The sequence below is a fragment of the Pezoporus occidentalis genome, unplaced genomic scaffold (assembly GCF_034315485.1).
Source record: "Pezoporus occidentalis ecotype Australia unplaced genomic scaffold, CSIRO_AGI_Poc_V1 ctg286, whole genome shotgun sequence".
NCBI lineage: Eukaryota > Metazoa > Chordata > Aves > Psittaciformes > Psittacidae > Pezoporus > Pezoporus occidentalis.
The window spans coordinates 787,176-802,891 of NW_026914785.1; the positions used below are offsets into that span (position 1 = coordinate 787,176).

The following is a 15,716-nucleotide window of genomic DNA, read 5'->3' on the forward strand; positions in this document are numbered from 1 at the left end:
AGGGCATAACAAACTGTTAATAGACATACTGATTAAACTGCGCTGAAATACCTATTTATTAGCATTTGTCTCATAATAATGAAAAGAAAGGAAGGAAAGGACATCCTAGGTCTCCCGAATCTATCCAATGTATGGAGCTCTGGATCCCCCTTGCCTGTTTTATATCCTAATAACTCTCTCCTGTGTTACTGACTGTATTTGAAAGAAGCAGATACGCTGCCCAAAAGCAGAGGCTAAGAACTGACCAGGGGATAGAATATGAACACCTTTTGATGAAGCTAATTATTCCAGGTATCACTGCTGTCAGGTTTTAGAGGTTCATGCAGAGCTTTCTATTTACAAATGGTTTTCAGGGGTTCAAAAAGGTAGAATGCCTTTTTCAACCCCCCCAAATATATTTTCAGATCAGCCTAAAGCCTTTAAACCATTCATGGGCAGAACATCGGTGCTGGCAACATTCACACAGGTGGCTGGAGAAACAGGGTAAAAAATTACTTTGGTGACGTATCTGAGGGATGCGAGTTAATTCTGACAGTATTACAAATGTTCTTTGTCATACTGGATGTGTTGGGAAGTGTTGGTCAAAAAATTCATAGAAACCCTGTTTAAATAACACAAGTCAGTTGGGTTAATACAGTATTTATTCAGATGCTGAACAGCTTACCCTTCCTTCCCCTCTAATCATCATCCAGGTGGAAGGGAGCTCCACTCAGTACATAGGCTTTGAAACCACAACTCTTGTTCTTTTTCAAAGTGAGCCCTGGCCCACAGGGAGACTTCGGTGTGACTCCCCTTGATTTTGGTGGGAGCTTGGAGTCAAAATAAGTCATGGACCAGAGCCCCTCTATGTCACTTTGGCTGTGAGGAAGAACCTTACTGTCTGCTGAAGACAGAAAATACAAGGCAGTGGTTTCATATTGTTAGATACTTCACTTTGGGTAGTAAATACTGATGTACAGTACTGCCATCCTCCCTTTCCATCATCTTTGCTCTGTGCCACTGAGAACCCATCCCCTCACACTGGCTGGTGCAGCTGTTTGCATGGCTTCTCGCTGGGTGGCAGTGGAAGCCAAACCTGGGCTCAGAAATAGGCAGAGGTGGTGGTTTGGTTTTTGTCAAGTTATTTTTAAGCTGGGTGAGTTCCTTTATCACAGTTACAGAGCAGCCACATCTGCATTTGTGCTGACATAACTGAGGGAATGGTGTGTACTGGGATTGCCACCAAGAATTTGTCTCATGAAACCACAGCATGTGCTAGGAGGGGAGGGATTGCCAACACAGAACTAGCACCTGGTGTAATGAGGCAAACATAAGGAGCCTTAGCATGAACAGAGACTAGACCCATAGATACCACAACAAAAATGTACCAACAAGGGACATGCTTCCAATGAGCAGTTTAAATTTCCTTTTTTTTTCTTTTTTTTTTTTTTAATTCATGCACAGAAAGGGCTAGAAAAATGGAAACCTTGCTATACTGTCAAGTGGAGGAACAAGGAACTCTTGCTGTTTGGATGCTCCTTATTTCTCCAGTTTCTTGGGAATGGCTGATATTTGCCAGGAGAATGATAAACTTGTTATGGAAGGAGGAGGATTCAGTAGGGTGGCTGTGGGCTGCTGTGATTCTGCTCTCATGAAGAGCATATTGCCTGCTTTATTGTTGCACCTCTTTCTGGCATTATAAAAGTGTGTTACAAATTTTACAGAAGAAGGGGAGAAAGGGGAAAGGGCCCAGGTATGCTAGCCTAGGGCTCTGCAGTCCTGTTTGTCCTCTGATACTCTTCCAGCTCTGATTTCCTGTCCATGGCGAGTTGCAGCTCCTGCTTGATGATTTCGATCTGCTTCTCCAGCTCTGTTAGCTCTTCCACCACTGACATCCTACCAATATTGAGGGACTCTGCTTTCCCGTTGGTTGTTAAGGAAGCTGGAGTCTCTCTCTTCACTGGTGGCAACGGGATGTCTTGGTGCTGTTGGATCACCACCTCATTTTGCCCCTCGTCAGTGCAGATATATTTTTTCCGGTGGCTGTTGCCCAGATTGGCTGTATTCCACACAGCATGCTGGCTGTTCCCTACATGGGACCTCAATAGAGATGTGAGAGTTAATATGAAATCTGAGCCTGCCCTGGTGTGTATGCAGCCCTCCCCTGTGCGCCATCTTATTGGAAAAATATGATGCTACCATTATGAATTACACATAAATACCAATAATTCCCTCATCCTTGGGATTATTTTTCTTGAGAAGCACAAATCATGAATGTAAATGGCCAGATTTTTGTGATTAAGCCATAGCAGAGACTAGAACAGAATCCTAGACTTCACCTTCCCTTCCCCAAATCTTTTTTATTAGTTATGAAATTACAATCCTCTCAACTCTAGCTCAGGAAAATGTGTGTGCGCCAAAGCTTTCTGAAAGCTTCTGTGCTTGCAATATCCAAAGTTTATTACAGCGTTAGTCCTTTGTGTGTTAATGCCCTGTGCTAGCTTGGGCATTTGCTCCCATGGAGGAGGAAAGTAGCTTACTAGAGTTAGTATAGAGAGATGAAGGGGAAAGTGTACCATTTAGACTTGAAGTCTTCTTGAGTAGTTGCTTGTGCTTTGCAGGGCGGACATGATGATATGGTGTAACCAAACCTTGCAGGTACAGATAATTCCTGATACAATATTACAGAATTTGGGTTTTCCCTGTTGGGGGTGAAATTCCCATCTGGGACCTTTTTCAAATGCTTCAGTATTTTCTTGTGGAACAGTCTTTCCAAAATATTTTGACTTGAAAGAATCTTTTCCCTCTTTTTTGGGAACTTTGCTCTGCAGCCTTCCCAAATCACGGCACCTCCCAGAATTTGTTCCTGGCTAAAGAAGCACCCTTTGGCCTCCCAGCTGGAACATAAGGAAGCATAGAGTTTACTGTTGTGGGAGAGGAGCTTGGCTTTCCCTCCTGCTTTACCTCTTCGACGCACCTGTATGCATTCATTTTATAAACTGAGGTTTAATGTCACAGGGCCCTAGTTATTTGCCTGCTCTTTACTATGGGAGTAATTAATTGCCTAAAAACGAGCGCAGTGAACTTACTCAAAAAAAAATAACTATAGGATGGGGGTGCTTTTTTTAACTGTATGAAAAATCATGAAAGAGTAATATTTCTAGATTTAATACTTTCTGTTGGAAACAATTAATTAATTTCCACTTCCTTCCCTTGTCACTTCTATTTTGTTTTTTGTTTCTGTTACTTTTGGGGTGTATTAGATCCATAAGTAGATATCCAGACACAACATATTTAATTTCAAAGTAATTTCTGGTGTTTTAAGGCATGCAAAACTTCCTACCTCTTTTCTACTCGTTTTTTCTTATGCTGGCGCTTGTCTTCAATAAATGAACTGTTCAGAGCACGATGTAATCTCTAGAGGAAAAAGAAGAAAATAAATAAGTAAAAACAAGCTAAGAATAGCTCCATAAATAGGTAAACAATTTGGGCTTTGTGTGATGGACTCCAACATAAGTTATTTTGCACAGTCAAGGATACAAGCAGTGTCTGTGCTTTGTCATTACAACAAATTTATTTTCCACAGTTTCCCAAGGAAGGGCAGTCTGAAAGGTTGACGAACAGTGTGAACAATCTTTGCCGTTAAAATTCCTCAGAAGAATGGCAAACCATTACTTTCTAAAGGATCTCTTTCACTGTGATGCTTTAAAGCAGTAGGTCTTTTTTTGTGTTTTGCTTTAAAGTAACCTCTTCTTTTAGAGTAAACACTTAGAGCAATTTTCTTCCATTGTTTTTCCTACAACAGTAAGGAGGTTATCCAGTACTTCCTGCATGCATCAAAAGTTTGGGAACCCGTAACAGTGACAAAAAAATGTTCTGGTTAGCCAGTTCAGCACAACACCAGTGTTGCTTCTGATGTACAAAAGAGTTTTAAGGTTACATATGCAAATAGCAAGGCTTAGCAGTTGTGGATATTTGAACTGTTTCCTCTGTGCTTCTCATTCTGCTGCTAAGTAACTCTCTTCAAATTCCAGAAGCTGCTGTCACATTTGAAATGCTAAACATCAGTTCACTTAGAACCTTTTATACCTTGTTCTTGCCCAAGTTTTCTTAATCAGCCACACGGGGTTACTTCTGAATATGTACCTGACTTGTATGGAGCCAGTATTTCATCTTGGATTTCTTCTTGATTCGTGGTAAGACCAGTCTGTACACAATGTGTTCCCCAATGGTAGTCAGAATGGATAAACCAAGGCCAATGCACAGCATTACGAAGAGCCCAGAAAAATGTTTGATCCCCATCTGGAGCGTCTGTGAATGAAATAAGAAAGTAGGCTGTTAAGTGTATTTTACTAGCTTCTGTTTTCTCATTTGGAAGTGTGGTGTGACTATATCACAGTGGTCACATACTGCAAAATAATGTGGATACTGTTCACAGCAAAGCTCTTCAGTGCTGCAGAAAGCCCAACGTTCAGTCAGAGCAATGGACTTCTCATGGGAATGAGAATCAGCCAAAGACCATGGAAATCTTGTGCAGTTTCCCTAATGACAGTAAGTGTTGAACGCGTACAAGAATCCAGTATTTTTGGTGTCTTTGCATTTGTAAAAGCAAATACTGCTTGACTTGCTCTACAGTCAATGAACTGTAGAGCAAGTCCTTCATTAACCATAAGTTAAGACCAACTGTTCATGTTTTCTGGGAATCGATCATTAACTTCCCCTTTTTGTGCTTTACCCTTGATGGAAGGTCATGAAAAAAATGTTTTGAAGTAGTAGCACAAACACAGCACCTCTCTACATGCTACATCAACAGGACTGAAAACTGTGTTTGTTAGGAGCCCCATCTGCAACTGTGAAAAACAGGAACACTCCCACATTGTCCTGCTGAGTCACCCTTTTCATGTGGAGTAGGAAGCCTTTAATGTAATTGAGTCTCTTAATTCGCATTGATTGTATTTTAAGACCAAAAAAATAGAGCAACAATCTCTACAACACCTGCACTCTGATGTGTAGGTCAGGTTTACATGTTAAGTATAATCTTAGTATCTTTATCCTCATGCCTCTATATCTCAATTATAAGTGTATCAATACCCAAAATCTCTTGCTAATAATTACTGCCCACAGGCTGCTTGGGAAATATTTCCAAGAATTCAAGTTCTACTTGTGCCTTTCTATTAAAGAATGCTGTTCCCCTAGTCAGAAAAAAAAAACAAAACAGGCAGAGAATGGGTTGGGTAGACTTTTATGTCAGGAGATGATATCTGGGATGCTATCATCCCAGTTAATTGACCTCTGTGTTCCTTCAATTTGTTGTTAGTTTGGTGGGTGGGTGGTGGCAGGGATTGTACTTTCTCATGACTGTAACTATAGTTGATTAAAGGTGAGTCTGTTGATGTTGAAGGCTTGGAAATCCCTTTTTGTTCTTTTGTTGGATGACTGTGAGCAGTATTTCGCTCACCTGGTTGTCATATTTTATTTCTATTACTTAAAACACAATGACAGGAGATAGCATATTGCAGATGTTTAACAAGAACAAGGGTTCATCAGTCTAGTAGAGTGAGAACTTTTGTATGTGGCACTGGCAATGAAGTCTTATTTTAGGGGTTCTCTGCCAAAATCAGCCTGGTTGCCCTGCAGTGCACTAAGCAGAATTTTTGGGAAGAGAATTTTTTTACCAGTGAATAAACACTTCAATGGTGTTGAAAGATACAATGGGGATATAAAAGCAATTTCTAAAGAAACTTAGTGCAGCCTGGAAAGGAAAGTGAAAAAATGCACTAGAGTGATTCTGGGATGGAAGGGAGTCAGAGTCTTGGCACAAGTTTTTTCTGATTCTAAGAGTCCATCAGTCCAACTTAAAAGCAGAACTTTCCTCTCAGCATTGGAATTTCTTACTGGCAAGAACTTGTTGTCCCATACTTTGTCTTTCTAGGTAGGGGAATAGGAGGGCAACACAAAAGTCACGGGTGATAATACTTCAGACCACTCAAAAGTGTTTGACTGGAGGTCTGTGTGACCTGACGTCTTTCTTTCAATTAGCAACAGAAGCCCAAATTTTAGTCCAGGTAACATAAAAGCAGAATAAGGCCCTGCATGTGACCTTTTTCCAAGGTCTTTAGAGCCAAGACTTCAGTATGGCCCATCTCTGAATTCAGCACATGTAAACATCTGTAAGAAGCAAAAAGACTATTACCTGTACTAGCTGAGCATGCCAGTTAAATGTACTTTCACTAATTCTCTAAGAAGCATTAATGCAAATCACTTGCCTTTCAAAAAGAATATTCAAAGTCAAGTATGAAACGACTTCCTTAGAGATGTAGAGCTAACAGTAAATAAAAAAATAAATTGAATGAGACATAGAATAATAATAATTAAAAAGGAGTAAGTTTGCTTTGTTTATATGATCCCAGCCTACTATTGTTTGGTGTCATAACAGTCTAAGGGTTGGCACTGCCATTAACTCCCTCGGTGGCAGAAACCTTTTAATCAGCTGGCGAATGTCCTTTTGCTTAGCTACTTGAGAAGTAATGCGAAAGTCCCCAGAGGCATGGGAGATCAGTAAGGAGGCCCAATCTGATAGTGTTAGGTATGGAAGAGAGCATTTATATTGCTCTGAAGATAGGAAATAGTTTTAATAGACTATGATAAACTGCTAGCTATTCAAACTAATAAAAATTAAATAAAGACACACAGTGGCAATTGCAGTGGGGATTCCTGCAAATGTGAGATGTCTCCTCCAGCCTGAAGTCAGTGTTTGATGCCGGTCCAGTACTGCTGCAGAGAGAATATCTGGCCAGCATCTTACATGAAATATAATTCCCTTGTCTTGAGTAAAACTGCTCTGATTTATGCTTATGAGAGTCTGGCTCATTGCCCTGTCAGCTCTGCAGAATAATTTTCTACCTTCCCTAGAAAAAGGTGAAAGAAATTCCAGCACTGGCATCTCACATGCGTTTTTCACTTGTAATGGATAGCTTTTGAAATTGTCCCAAACAAGACATCTTTTCCTAGGAAAGGAAATGCCAAAACAAAGCATCAATAATATTTCATCTGGCAGTAAAGAAGAATGCATTGGAAGAGCTTGTGATAAAGGCTGCACAGTAGAGGGACATTTTTGAGACTAAATTCAGTTGGGAAATGAGGTAGGGAAGAAACAGTAACCACAGTGTGTTTTACAGTATAAGGAGTGATTATTTATCACAATATCAACACATCTGCATGCCCTTGTAGAAAACCAGTTTACCAGTTGTTCATAATTCCTGTAGACACACATGTTAAATATTCAAGGAAACCACCTAATAGAGGCATCTCTCATTTTTGTAGCTTCATGCTGATCAGTACCAGAGCAGCAAGCTCTACAACTTTTTTTGTAGTTTGTGTATGTGTCTGTATATGTGTATATAGAACTGGTTTGGAAAGAGCAGCAATAACCTGGATTCTCTGTGTCACTGCTTTCTCTCTACTGAAGTGGCAGGGGTCAGAGCTGTGTGTGTTATGTCTTTGCTGGCAAAAGAAAATTAACTGATGATTATTTTTTCTTAGAAATAAAAGCCCATAATGTGGTGTATTTTCCATTAGCCTAGGATAAAAACATGGTCTTTGTTCTAACTTCATAATTATAAATTCAGGAGGTAGCTCCTTGCATTTTAGGAGAAGAATCTCAATTATGCCCATGTAAAGCAATAAGCAACCATAGTCAATCCTGTGATGGTTACAGCTAATTGGTGCTAAGCAGTACACTGGCAACAGCCTCCAAGTTATTTTACACTTGCAAATTGGGAAATTGTCAGTTTCTGAAACAAACAAATACAAGAACAGAAGTGGCGGTATCTGCTTCTTTATATATGCTTGGAGAGACTTTTCTAGTTTATCAGCCCATACCTGCAACTGCTACTGAAACACTTCCTGCTGTCTCCTCTGTAGTGATATGCTTTTTCTTTGAGCCCTCAGTAGAAGGAAGGGGATGCAGAGAAGGGAGTTTGATATTTGTATTCTCTTTGAAAGGGGGAGCAGAGACAAAACACAGCACTCAGTGATTTTATTATTTGATTTAATGGGAAAAAACTCCTGCTTTATTCCCTACTACAAGACTGTAAATGGTTTACTCTCCCTGATTGTACTGAGAGGCTGAATAAGTTACTGAGAGGGTGAAGTGGGAATAAATACCTCTGTGGTCCAGCTTTGACTAAGTAGAAGCCTCTAAAAATTTTTGTGGATATTTTGCAGGTTGTCAGCACAGCACTGGCATTGGTGCACACATTCTTCAACCCAAAGACTAAATAAGCAATATCACGTGTGTATTAGTTATAGTAATAAAGTTTTCTGGTTGCGTTTTCCCCACTAGGATTTTAGAAAGCTTTGCTGAGATCAGGAAGTTAAATTTTGCAGAACCTTTGTGAAGAAGGACTTATTCTCAGCTTTATTAGGGATAAATGGATATGAAGGGCAGATATCTAACCTCATTTGGGCATCTCAGTAGGTCTGCAAAATCCTACTGATGTTGATACTTGTATTTAGGTAACTAAGCACTATTAAAACCTGTCCCTCTCTATAGAATGGGGCATTTCTTGTAGCTGCAGAGATGCTGTTATTTATTTATCATTTGTTCTATGGATGTCTATGCTTTCAAGAAGCAGCAGCACTGAAGTAGAATGTATTTAATCTCTTCAGGGAGATTATCCTTAATGAGGACCAGTGACCATGGCTTTAGAGCTTCAATTGCCAAATTTTGAAATACTGTAAATCATTGTCTTGCATCAGCCATAATTAGCAAGAATTAGTACAAGGCAGATTTATAAGAAATTTGTCAGAGTACCAGGAAAAAAAAAGAATATTTCCAAGGCTGTACATTGTCATGTGCCTCTTGTGTGCAGATTTACTTTCTAAATTAAAGTATGAGAATACATCACAGGGTTTGGTGTGGTAAATTGTAAACTGGCTTTGGGGGTTGGACTAGAGGATCTCCAGAGGTTTTTTTCCAGCCCTAACAATTCTGTGATTCTGTGATCCTATCTCATTCTCAAATTAGCAAGACAAGTTCCTTTCTCCCCTTCTTGTGAGGACTTCTGCACTTATCTGGAAAAATACTCCCTTCTGTAATACATCTTTTTCTTTCAAGTTATCTATTTTCTGAGCCCTAGTAGTGAGAAGAAATATACATATAATCTGAATTAGATACTGAGAAGATGTTTCCGTCTGTGATATCACAGGCTGGTGAACCAGGAAAAACAGCTTTGCCTCATCAGGTAGTGAACTTTGGTGTTGTTTTTTTTTCAGTTTCTGCAGGTGAATCTAAATCTGCTGCTCATTTCCAGGAGACTGAAAACATGCCTCCTCTGACTCTGTTTTCAGACTCAATACTCATATAGTCCTTTCCTCAGGACCATTGTGGAAAGTATTTTTTACCCAAGGGCAAGTCCAGATGCCTCTGCCTCTTCACTCAATATCTGTCATTTTGTAACACTCTTCTTCATAATGTTCCCAGTCCTGGCAGTGAGCAAGGGCCAGCTTTCCTCCCCAGGCAGCCTGTGTGCAGACTAAGCAAATTGTCATGGCAGCAGAATCTTTTATCCTGTTCTTCATGTTTGTTTTTCACACACTCGTAACAAGGCACCGTGAAATGTGACTGATGGGCAGGTTTGATTTATGAGCACAGGGCAGTTTGTTCCCTTTGTGGAGGGGTCTACATGGCCTTCCCTTGACACCTACAGCACATCAGAGACAAATGTATATACCAGAGCTTCAAGGTAATGGCTAGAAAACTGGTTGTCAGGTAATGGGTATAACAAAAAAGGAAACTTAACTCTTGATCCTTAAAGAGAGTAGGCAGAACTCAGAGCAGAAAAGCACAATTTTCTGGATAACAACTGATAAAGCAGTGGCAATGATATCGGGAAATAAAGGGTTAACATTGTGCCTGCTTGCTTAAGCAGTCGCTGTGCTTGGTGAAGCAGAACAGGAGTCAAAGTTGCTAGAATGGTGAAGCAGAACTGTAGGAGTTACAGCTGCTAATCAGAATTGTAGTAGATAAGATTCATAGCTTAATATTTAAAACATTCTTGTTCAATAGTATCTTTAGAAAAAAAAGGAACAAAAGATAGCCAGAGTAACAAAATTTGCAAACTTGGTAAGTTTCTGCTTTAAGATACATAAAACTGGCTGGTACCGAACCTGAGGTTTGGACAGGAGCCAAAACCCTATTGAGTCTATGTGAAAATGAGAGGCTACTCGCGGTGATGAAGAGGAACTACAGGCCTTCATCCTCACAACCCCCTAACGATCACCACCAGGAGGCACTGTGCAGGCGCACCAATGGGACGAATGCCAGAAAATTAATTATAATACTAGATGGGAATAGGTTTTGCATATGTATTAGGCGTGAAGCAATCTCATGTTTAGGTAATCATTATATGTAATATAAATGAACTGAGTGGCAAAGGGGAGTGCACATGCTTTTGGAGGAGCAACCCCCATGCGCCTCAGCGCTGAATAAAGCATATCTACTTTACAACTCTAACAAGTTGTGGAGTCAATCCGCATATCGGCAAGATGAATGAGGCACTGTCTAGTTCTGCATCCCAGGTGATGCCAAGGCCAAAACTGTTCAGTCACAAGGTCAGTTTTGAACAAGCTCATTCAAAGACTCTAGAGCAGAAACATCAGTGGATCACACCACTGATGAGACAGGAAGAGAGGATGAAAGGACTTCGTCTTTGCTGTGTGCCTGGTCTTGATCAGATAGAAGCACATCATCAGTGACTGATCCCCACCCCCAGCAGTATGGACCCCTCCCTCAGGCACCGTCTGGAGGTGCATGGCACTGTGCCTTCCCCAGTGTCACCACCCATGGGAAGTAGTGGCTCTGCAGTAACAGGGTCACACTGTGTGTGTGTTTATGTAAGTTATCAGAAATGTCAGGTTAGATACTGTTTGTGTAAAGTATCAGTAAGTTATTGATATTAATAGCTGGGGTATTGTCATGTAACAATATGTTTTTTATTCCATGTATTGGTTGTTATCTGACTGAACTGACAGTCTGTGTACAAATCAATCTCCAAGTTCTAGAGCTTCAGTTCTTCTGTGACACTTGCAAATGAAGAATATAAAAGCCTTTCAAGTGAAATAGAAGATACAGCTTACACAGTAACACTGTAAATAATGTAGCTTAAAAGCTATGAAAGTCTGTACACAGCTTTCCGCAAAGCCTGACTACTCCCTGGCCCAGAAGGGGCTCTTCTCTTTCACTCTGTCTTGAAAAACCATGATGTACCAGCTCACCTCCTGAACACTTTGCCCTGATCATTACTGCCTGGTCTGAATACTCAAAACCACTGCTAATTGACAGGCAATTTGCCTGGCCATGCCATCCACCCTGCCTGCTTTCATAGCGGCTTTGTGCCAAAGCTGTTCTGCTACCATGAGCAGAAAGTTGCAAAGCTGACAATTAACTATATTTTGGTTCCCAAAAACGTCACAGAAAGAAAGAATTAGATGTCTCTCCTGAGCTAGGGGGGAGCTAACGAGCTGGAGAGGAAAGTCCTAGGAGCCTGGCCACTGCTAGTGGCATTAATGAGAACAACAGAAGGGTAGAGGAAGGTCTAAGTGTGTTGTGTGCAAATTGAAAATGAATGACACTGATTATGTCCAAATGTAATACGTGTAGATCTAACTCTGCCACCTCCACTAGCCCCCTGCACTATACTCTGGCCTAAGTAGGGACTTAGTAAATTTACAGAAAAGAAATTCCTTAGAGACTAGAATATGGTAATTTTGAATCAAGAGTACTCAAGTGATATTGCTAGGGACCAGCAACCAGCATGAAGAGCCACTGTGACCAACAATTAGTTCTGGTGGAGAGGATAAAATGCAATCCACTGAAGCAATTCGTTCCAAGTTTGAGCTCTCTGCGTCATCCATGAATGGGTGCTGGCAGAAGTAATATACCTTGCGCAAGTGGTTTTGCTGAAGAGGTTCATACGAACAGTGGAGATAAGCCCTACTGACCTCTGCACTTTCAAACTCATCTTTATTTGGTTTCTCAGCTTGAGGAGTCGCTGCAAATTTTCCAGCCCCATTATGAATCATGCCTTTCTAAGTCAACTCTGTTTTCAAATGCAATTTAGAATGAGCAGATAGAAGTGGAAAGAGCTAGCAGTGAGTTCTACCACAGGCAATATAACTGTCTAGTGTAAGATTAGAAAAAGTGATGGGTAAGAAGATGAATCTCAAAACAAATCCAAAGAAAAATCAACCTTGGTGGGCAGGAGTGGCAGGTGGATAAGAATCAGGTACAGCCTAAAGAAATAATGACAAAAAGGGAAGATGGCTACTTCAGCCATTTAAAGGCTATACTGATCAATATTTCACCTAGGTATATTCCCATTTTGGGGTCAGTATTCTTGGTCAACAGGTGCAGTGTGTCACAGACCAGATTTATTGAAAAGACAGACAGTAGAAAAATAGAAAGCCTTAGCCTAGCTATCAAAAGGCTGTCTCTGGCTCTTAGTTTGGTATATAATACATGTGAATGAGTACCCACATAGAAGCTGAGACTTTTTTTGAAAATGAATTACCTGCTTCTGTGTCAAACCTCATCCACACTTCAGTGAATCTGTTAAATGTTACTGTGACTGACTGCAGGGAGTTAAGTAACACAGATTTCTGGTTGCACAGGAGTAAAGGATACAAACTGACAAAGATAACACCACAAATAACTCCTATGCATCTTGACGCAGTGACAGGGAAGCTATGCTTTAGAAAGGGTCTGCTGCTTGGCCCTGTTTAGTTTAGTAGATTTGTCCCACCTATGAAACTGAAGTCTAAACTGTGCAAGTTTTTGGCTAAGAAGAGTGGATGAAAAGGAGGGGACACTCATGGAAGAGGTCATAGAAGGATTCAGAAAAATGAAGGTCTGGACTTAGCAGAGCTTGCCCCACAATGGCACAGACTTACAAGTGGTCTTCTGTTTCTCCTTACTCTGATTACATACAGCCTTTGAGTGTATGAGGATTTTTTCAAAGACAAAGTATTTGAGTGACTTTTTAGAGTCAGGTCAGTTATCCGAACCAGCTTGTTGGATCTTGGCCTCTGGAGAGAAACTCAGTTATGCATGTTTGGGTTAGCACAATGGAAAATCAAATAAGGACTACAGTCAGATACCCAGCCCCAGAACGGCTACACCTGCCTTACTTTTTGATCATCATATTGATGTTGCAACTCAAAAGACTGAATTACTTTGAAGCACAGCATCTTAAAATGTCCCTTAAAACTCCATGCTTAAAATCTGTTCAACAGTAAGAAAAATGGAATTGCATGGGACTATTCATGTGACAAAATCAGTGCTCTTTTAGGACTGCAGCAGCTTTTTTCCCCATCTCCTCTGCCTTTGTTGGCAAGCCTTAGGGAAGGTTTGAGCACATAAACCATGTTTTTTTTATGCCATGAGCACAGGGAAGTTTAAGGCTTATCTGGAAACTAGTGACTCTCAATATTGCTACCCTGAACATAAAGGGATTAATGAAAATCACAAAATCACAGAATGGTTTAGGTTGGAAGAGACCTTAAAGACCATCTATTTCCAACCCCCCTGATACAGGGAGGGACACCTTCCACTAGGACCAGGTTGCTCAAAACCCCGTCCAACCTGGGCTTGAACACTGCCAGCGATGGGGCAGACTCAGCTTCTCTGGGCAACCTGTGCCAGTGCCTCATCACCCTCACAGTGATGAGTTTCTTCCTAATATCTAATCTAAATCTACCCTCTGTCAGCTTAAAGCCATTCCCCATTGTGCTGTCATTATCTGCCCTTGTAAAAAGTCCCTCTCCAGATTTCTTGTAGGCCCCTTAAGGTATTGGAAGGCTGCTATAGAAATGCAGGAAAATTGTATCATCTTCCCTCATATTTTTAAATGGAAAAGGGCTTTCAGAAAAATAACTGTAAAACTGACGTGCTGCCTATGAGATTTTCTTTTTCTCTCCAGTTTGAATTCAGTGTTTGTTCTATCTTTGTTTATTTTGCTTTTCTTCACAAAAGACAAATCCAGCTGGTTTTATAATATGACTTCTGTAGTTTGGTTAGCCAGGTCTTATTTCCTCTACTAGGAAAGTTGTGGCAGAAAAAAGTTCCTGTTTCTAGAGACAGTCTTGAGACCCTAAGGCTTAGAATAGTGGTCATCAAACTTTTTTTGATAATACACCTCTATTAGTAATTTTTCGAGCATGCACCCCCCCATATATGTATATTTATTCATAATTTATATATAGCTGCATTATTGAATTTCTAATATTTTCTTCCTGCAAGGCAGTGCATTGTCTCGTGGGCTTAAAGAAGCAAATATATATTCTGGGGGAAAAACAGTACTAAATAAAGCTCTTTTTTTTTTTACTGGAAAATGTTTAGAATTGATTCCGTGTCTTAGCTATTTCTCTAGGAATACAGAGAATACAGCCCTGGATACAGCTACTGAAGTAGGATTCTCAGGATCAGAGGAAGCTCCTCCCTCCATCACTGAGGAATTATCAAGAAGGTAAATTTGTCTCTGGTATAAAAATTTCACATTTTAAGACAATTGTGGTAATTAATACCATTGCTATCTGGTAATTTTACTGAGGTTTAATTCAAAAGGTTGTATTAAAATGTAGAGTAACAAGAGGTCATTGAATGAAGTGCTTGTCAGGAACACGTATGTCAGCTACATTAAACAGAAAATTCCCCAAATACATGTCTTGTTAGATGATAATACAATCTTCAGATGAGATAATCAGAAATAACAGTGAATGCACACTTTTTTTAAAATGTGCTTCCTTCTGCTGAATTAATCACAGAATATTAAAAATTGCAAGTTGAATAAAAATCAACTGAATTTTTTTCTATGAATGTCTGATGTTAAAATACATTTAATATTGACACAATCCTAATGAGAATGTAAAAAATGTAGTGAGATGCAGAAATATCCCAACGATCTATGTATTAAAAAAGTCTAATGCAGATTTTGTCTATTCTCTAAAATATGCTAGTTTTCTAGTGATTTAGTCCACAGTCAGAGGTTTGCAGTCACGATGCTCAGGTGACTACTGAAAAGTGGCAGTCAAAGCCTTAGCAAATGGGCTTCTCTTTAGGGGAGCATGGCCATGCTACCACTTTCTCAGGGAACATGCAGGATTGGTTTGGTATTTGGCTGAATGCTCTGAGGAGATACCATATTTCTAGCTACGTGTTTTGTACCAGTCAGAATACATAAGCAATGTCTTTTGGAAGACCTTGAGGTAAACGAGTATCCTCTGATTTGATACCAGGATGTAAATCCATGGAGATTTAATTCCATTTCTGGCAGATCTACTTAGATGTGAGTCTTTTCTGTTGTTGGCATGATATCTTACTGGACTGTTTCTAGGTTGGTCCTATCTTTGGTACACGTAACTGCCACCCATGTTAGGAAGTGATTAGGGTTATATTAGAAATTTGGGATGTACTAAATTCGAACTCCCTCTGCTTCTTTTGCTCCTGCTTTTGGTACTCTGTTAGCTATTTTAGCTATTGCTCCTGTGTGAGATGGTACAGAATCACTGACAGATCCTGTAGATTATGACAATTGAGTGGAATCAGATATATCTGTTAAGCAGTGTGCCAGATGAGTTCTGTTAATAATTTTTACATGCCCTATTTGTCTCCAGAAGGACTCTCTCATGCATGCGCTTTGTGCCTAAGTTAGCAGCACAGTCTTGCTGATATTTTTCTT

The 15,716-nt window shown here is 40.1% G+C and overlaps 1 protein-coding gene across 2 annotated transcripts in view; it reads right to left on the reverse strand.

Annotated features, from left to right (window-relative positions):
- Positions 1 to 623: 623 nt before the first annotated feature.
- GRIN3A (glutamate ionotropic receptor NMDA type subunit 3A) overlaps positions 624 to 15,716 on the reverse strand; it is a 75,842-nt gene continuing 60,749 nt past the window's right edge. For both annotated transcript variants that reach the window (XM_062626010.1, XM_062626009.1), the window contains exons 7-9: positions 4,126 to 4,290; positions 3,323 to 3,396; positions 624 to 2,079 (exon numbers count right to left, since the gene is read on the reverse strand). In XM_062626010.1, the coding sequence (XP_062481994.1) occupies positions 1,743 to 2,079; positions 3,323 to 3,396; positions 4,126 to 4,290 (576 nt within the window). In that variant the 3' untranslated portion in view covers positions 624 to 1,742. The remainder of the gene's footprint in view (positions 2,080 to 3,322; positions 3,397 to 4,125; positions 4,291 to 15,716) is intronic.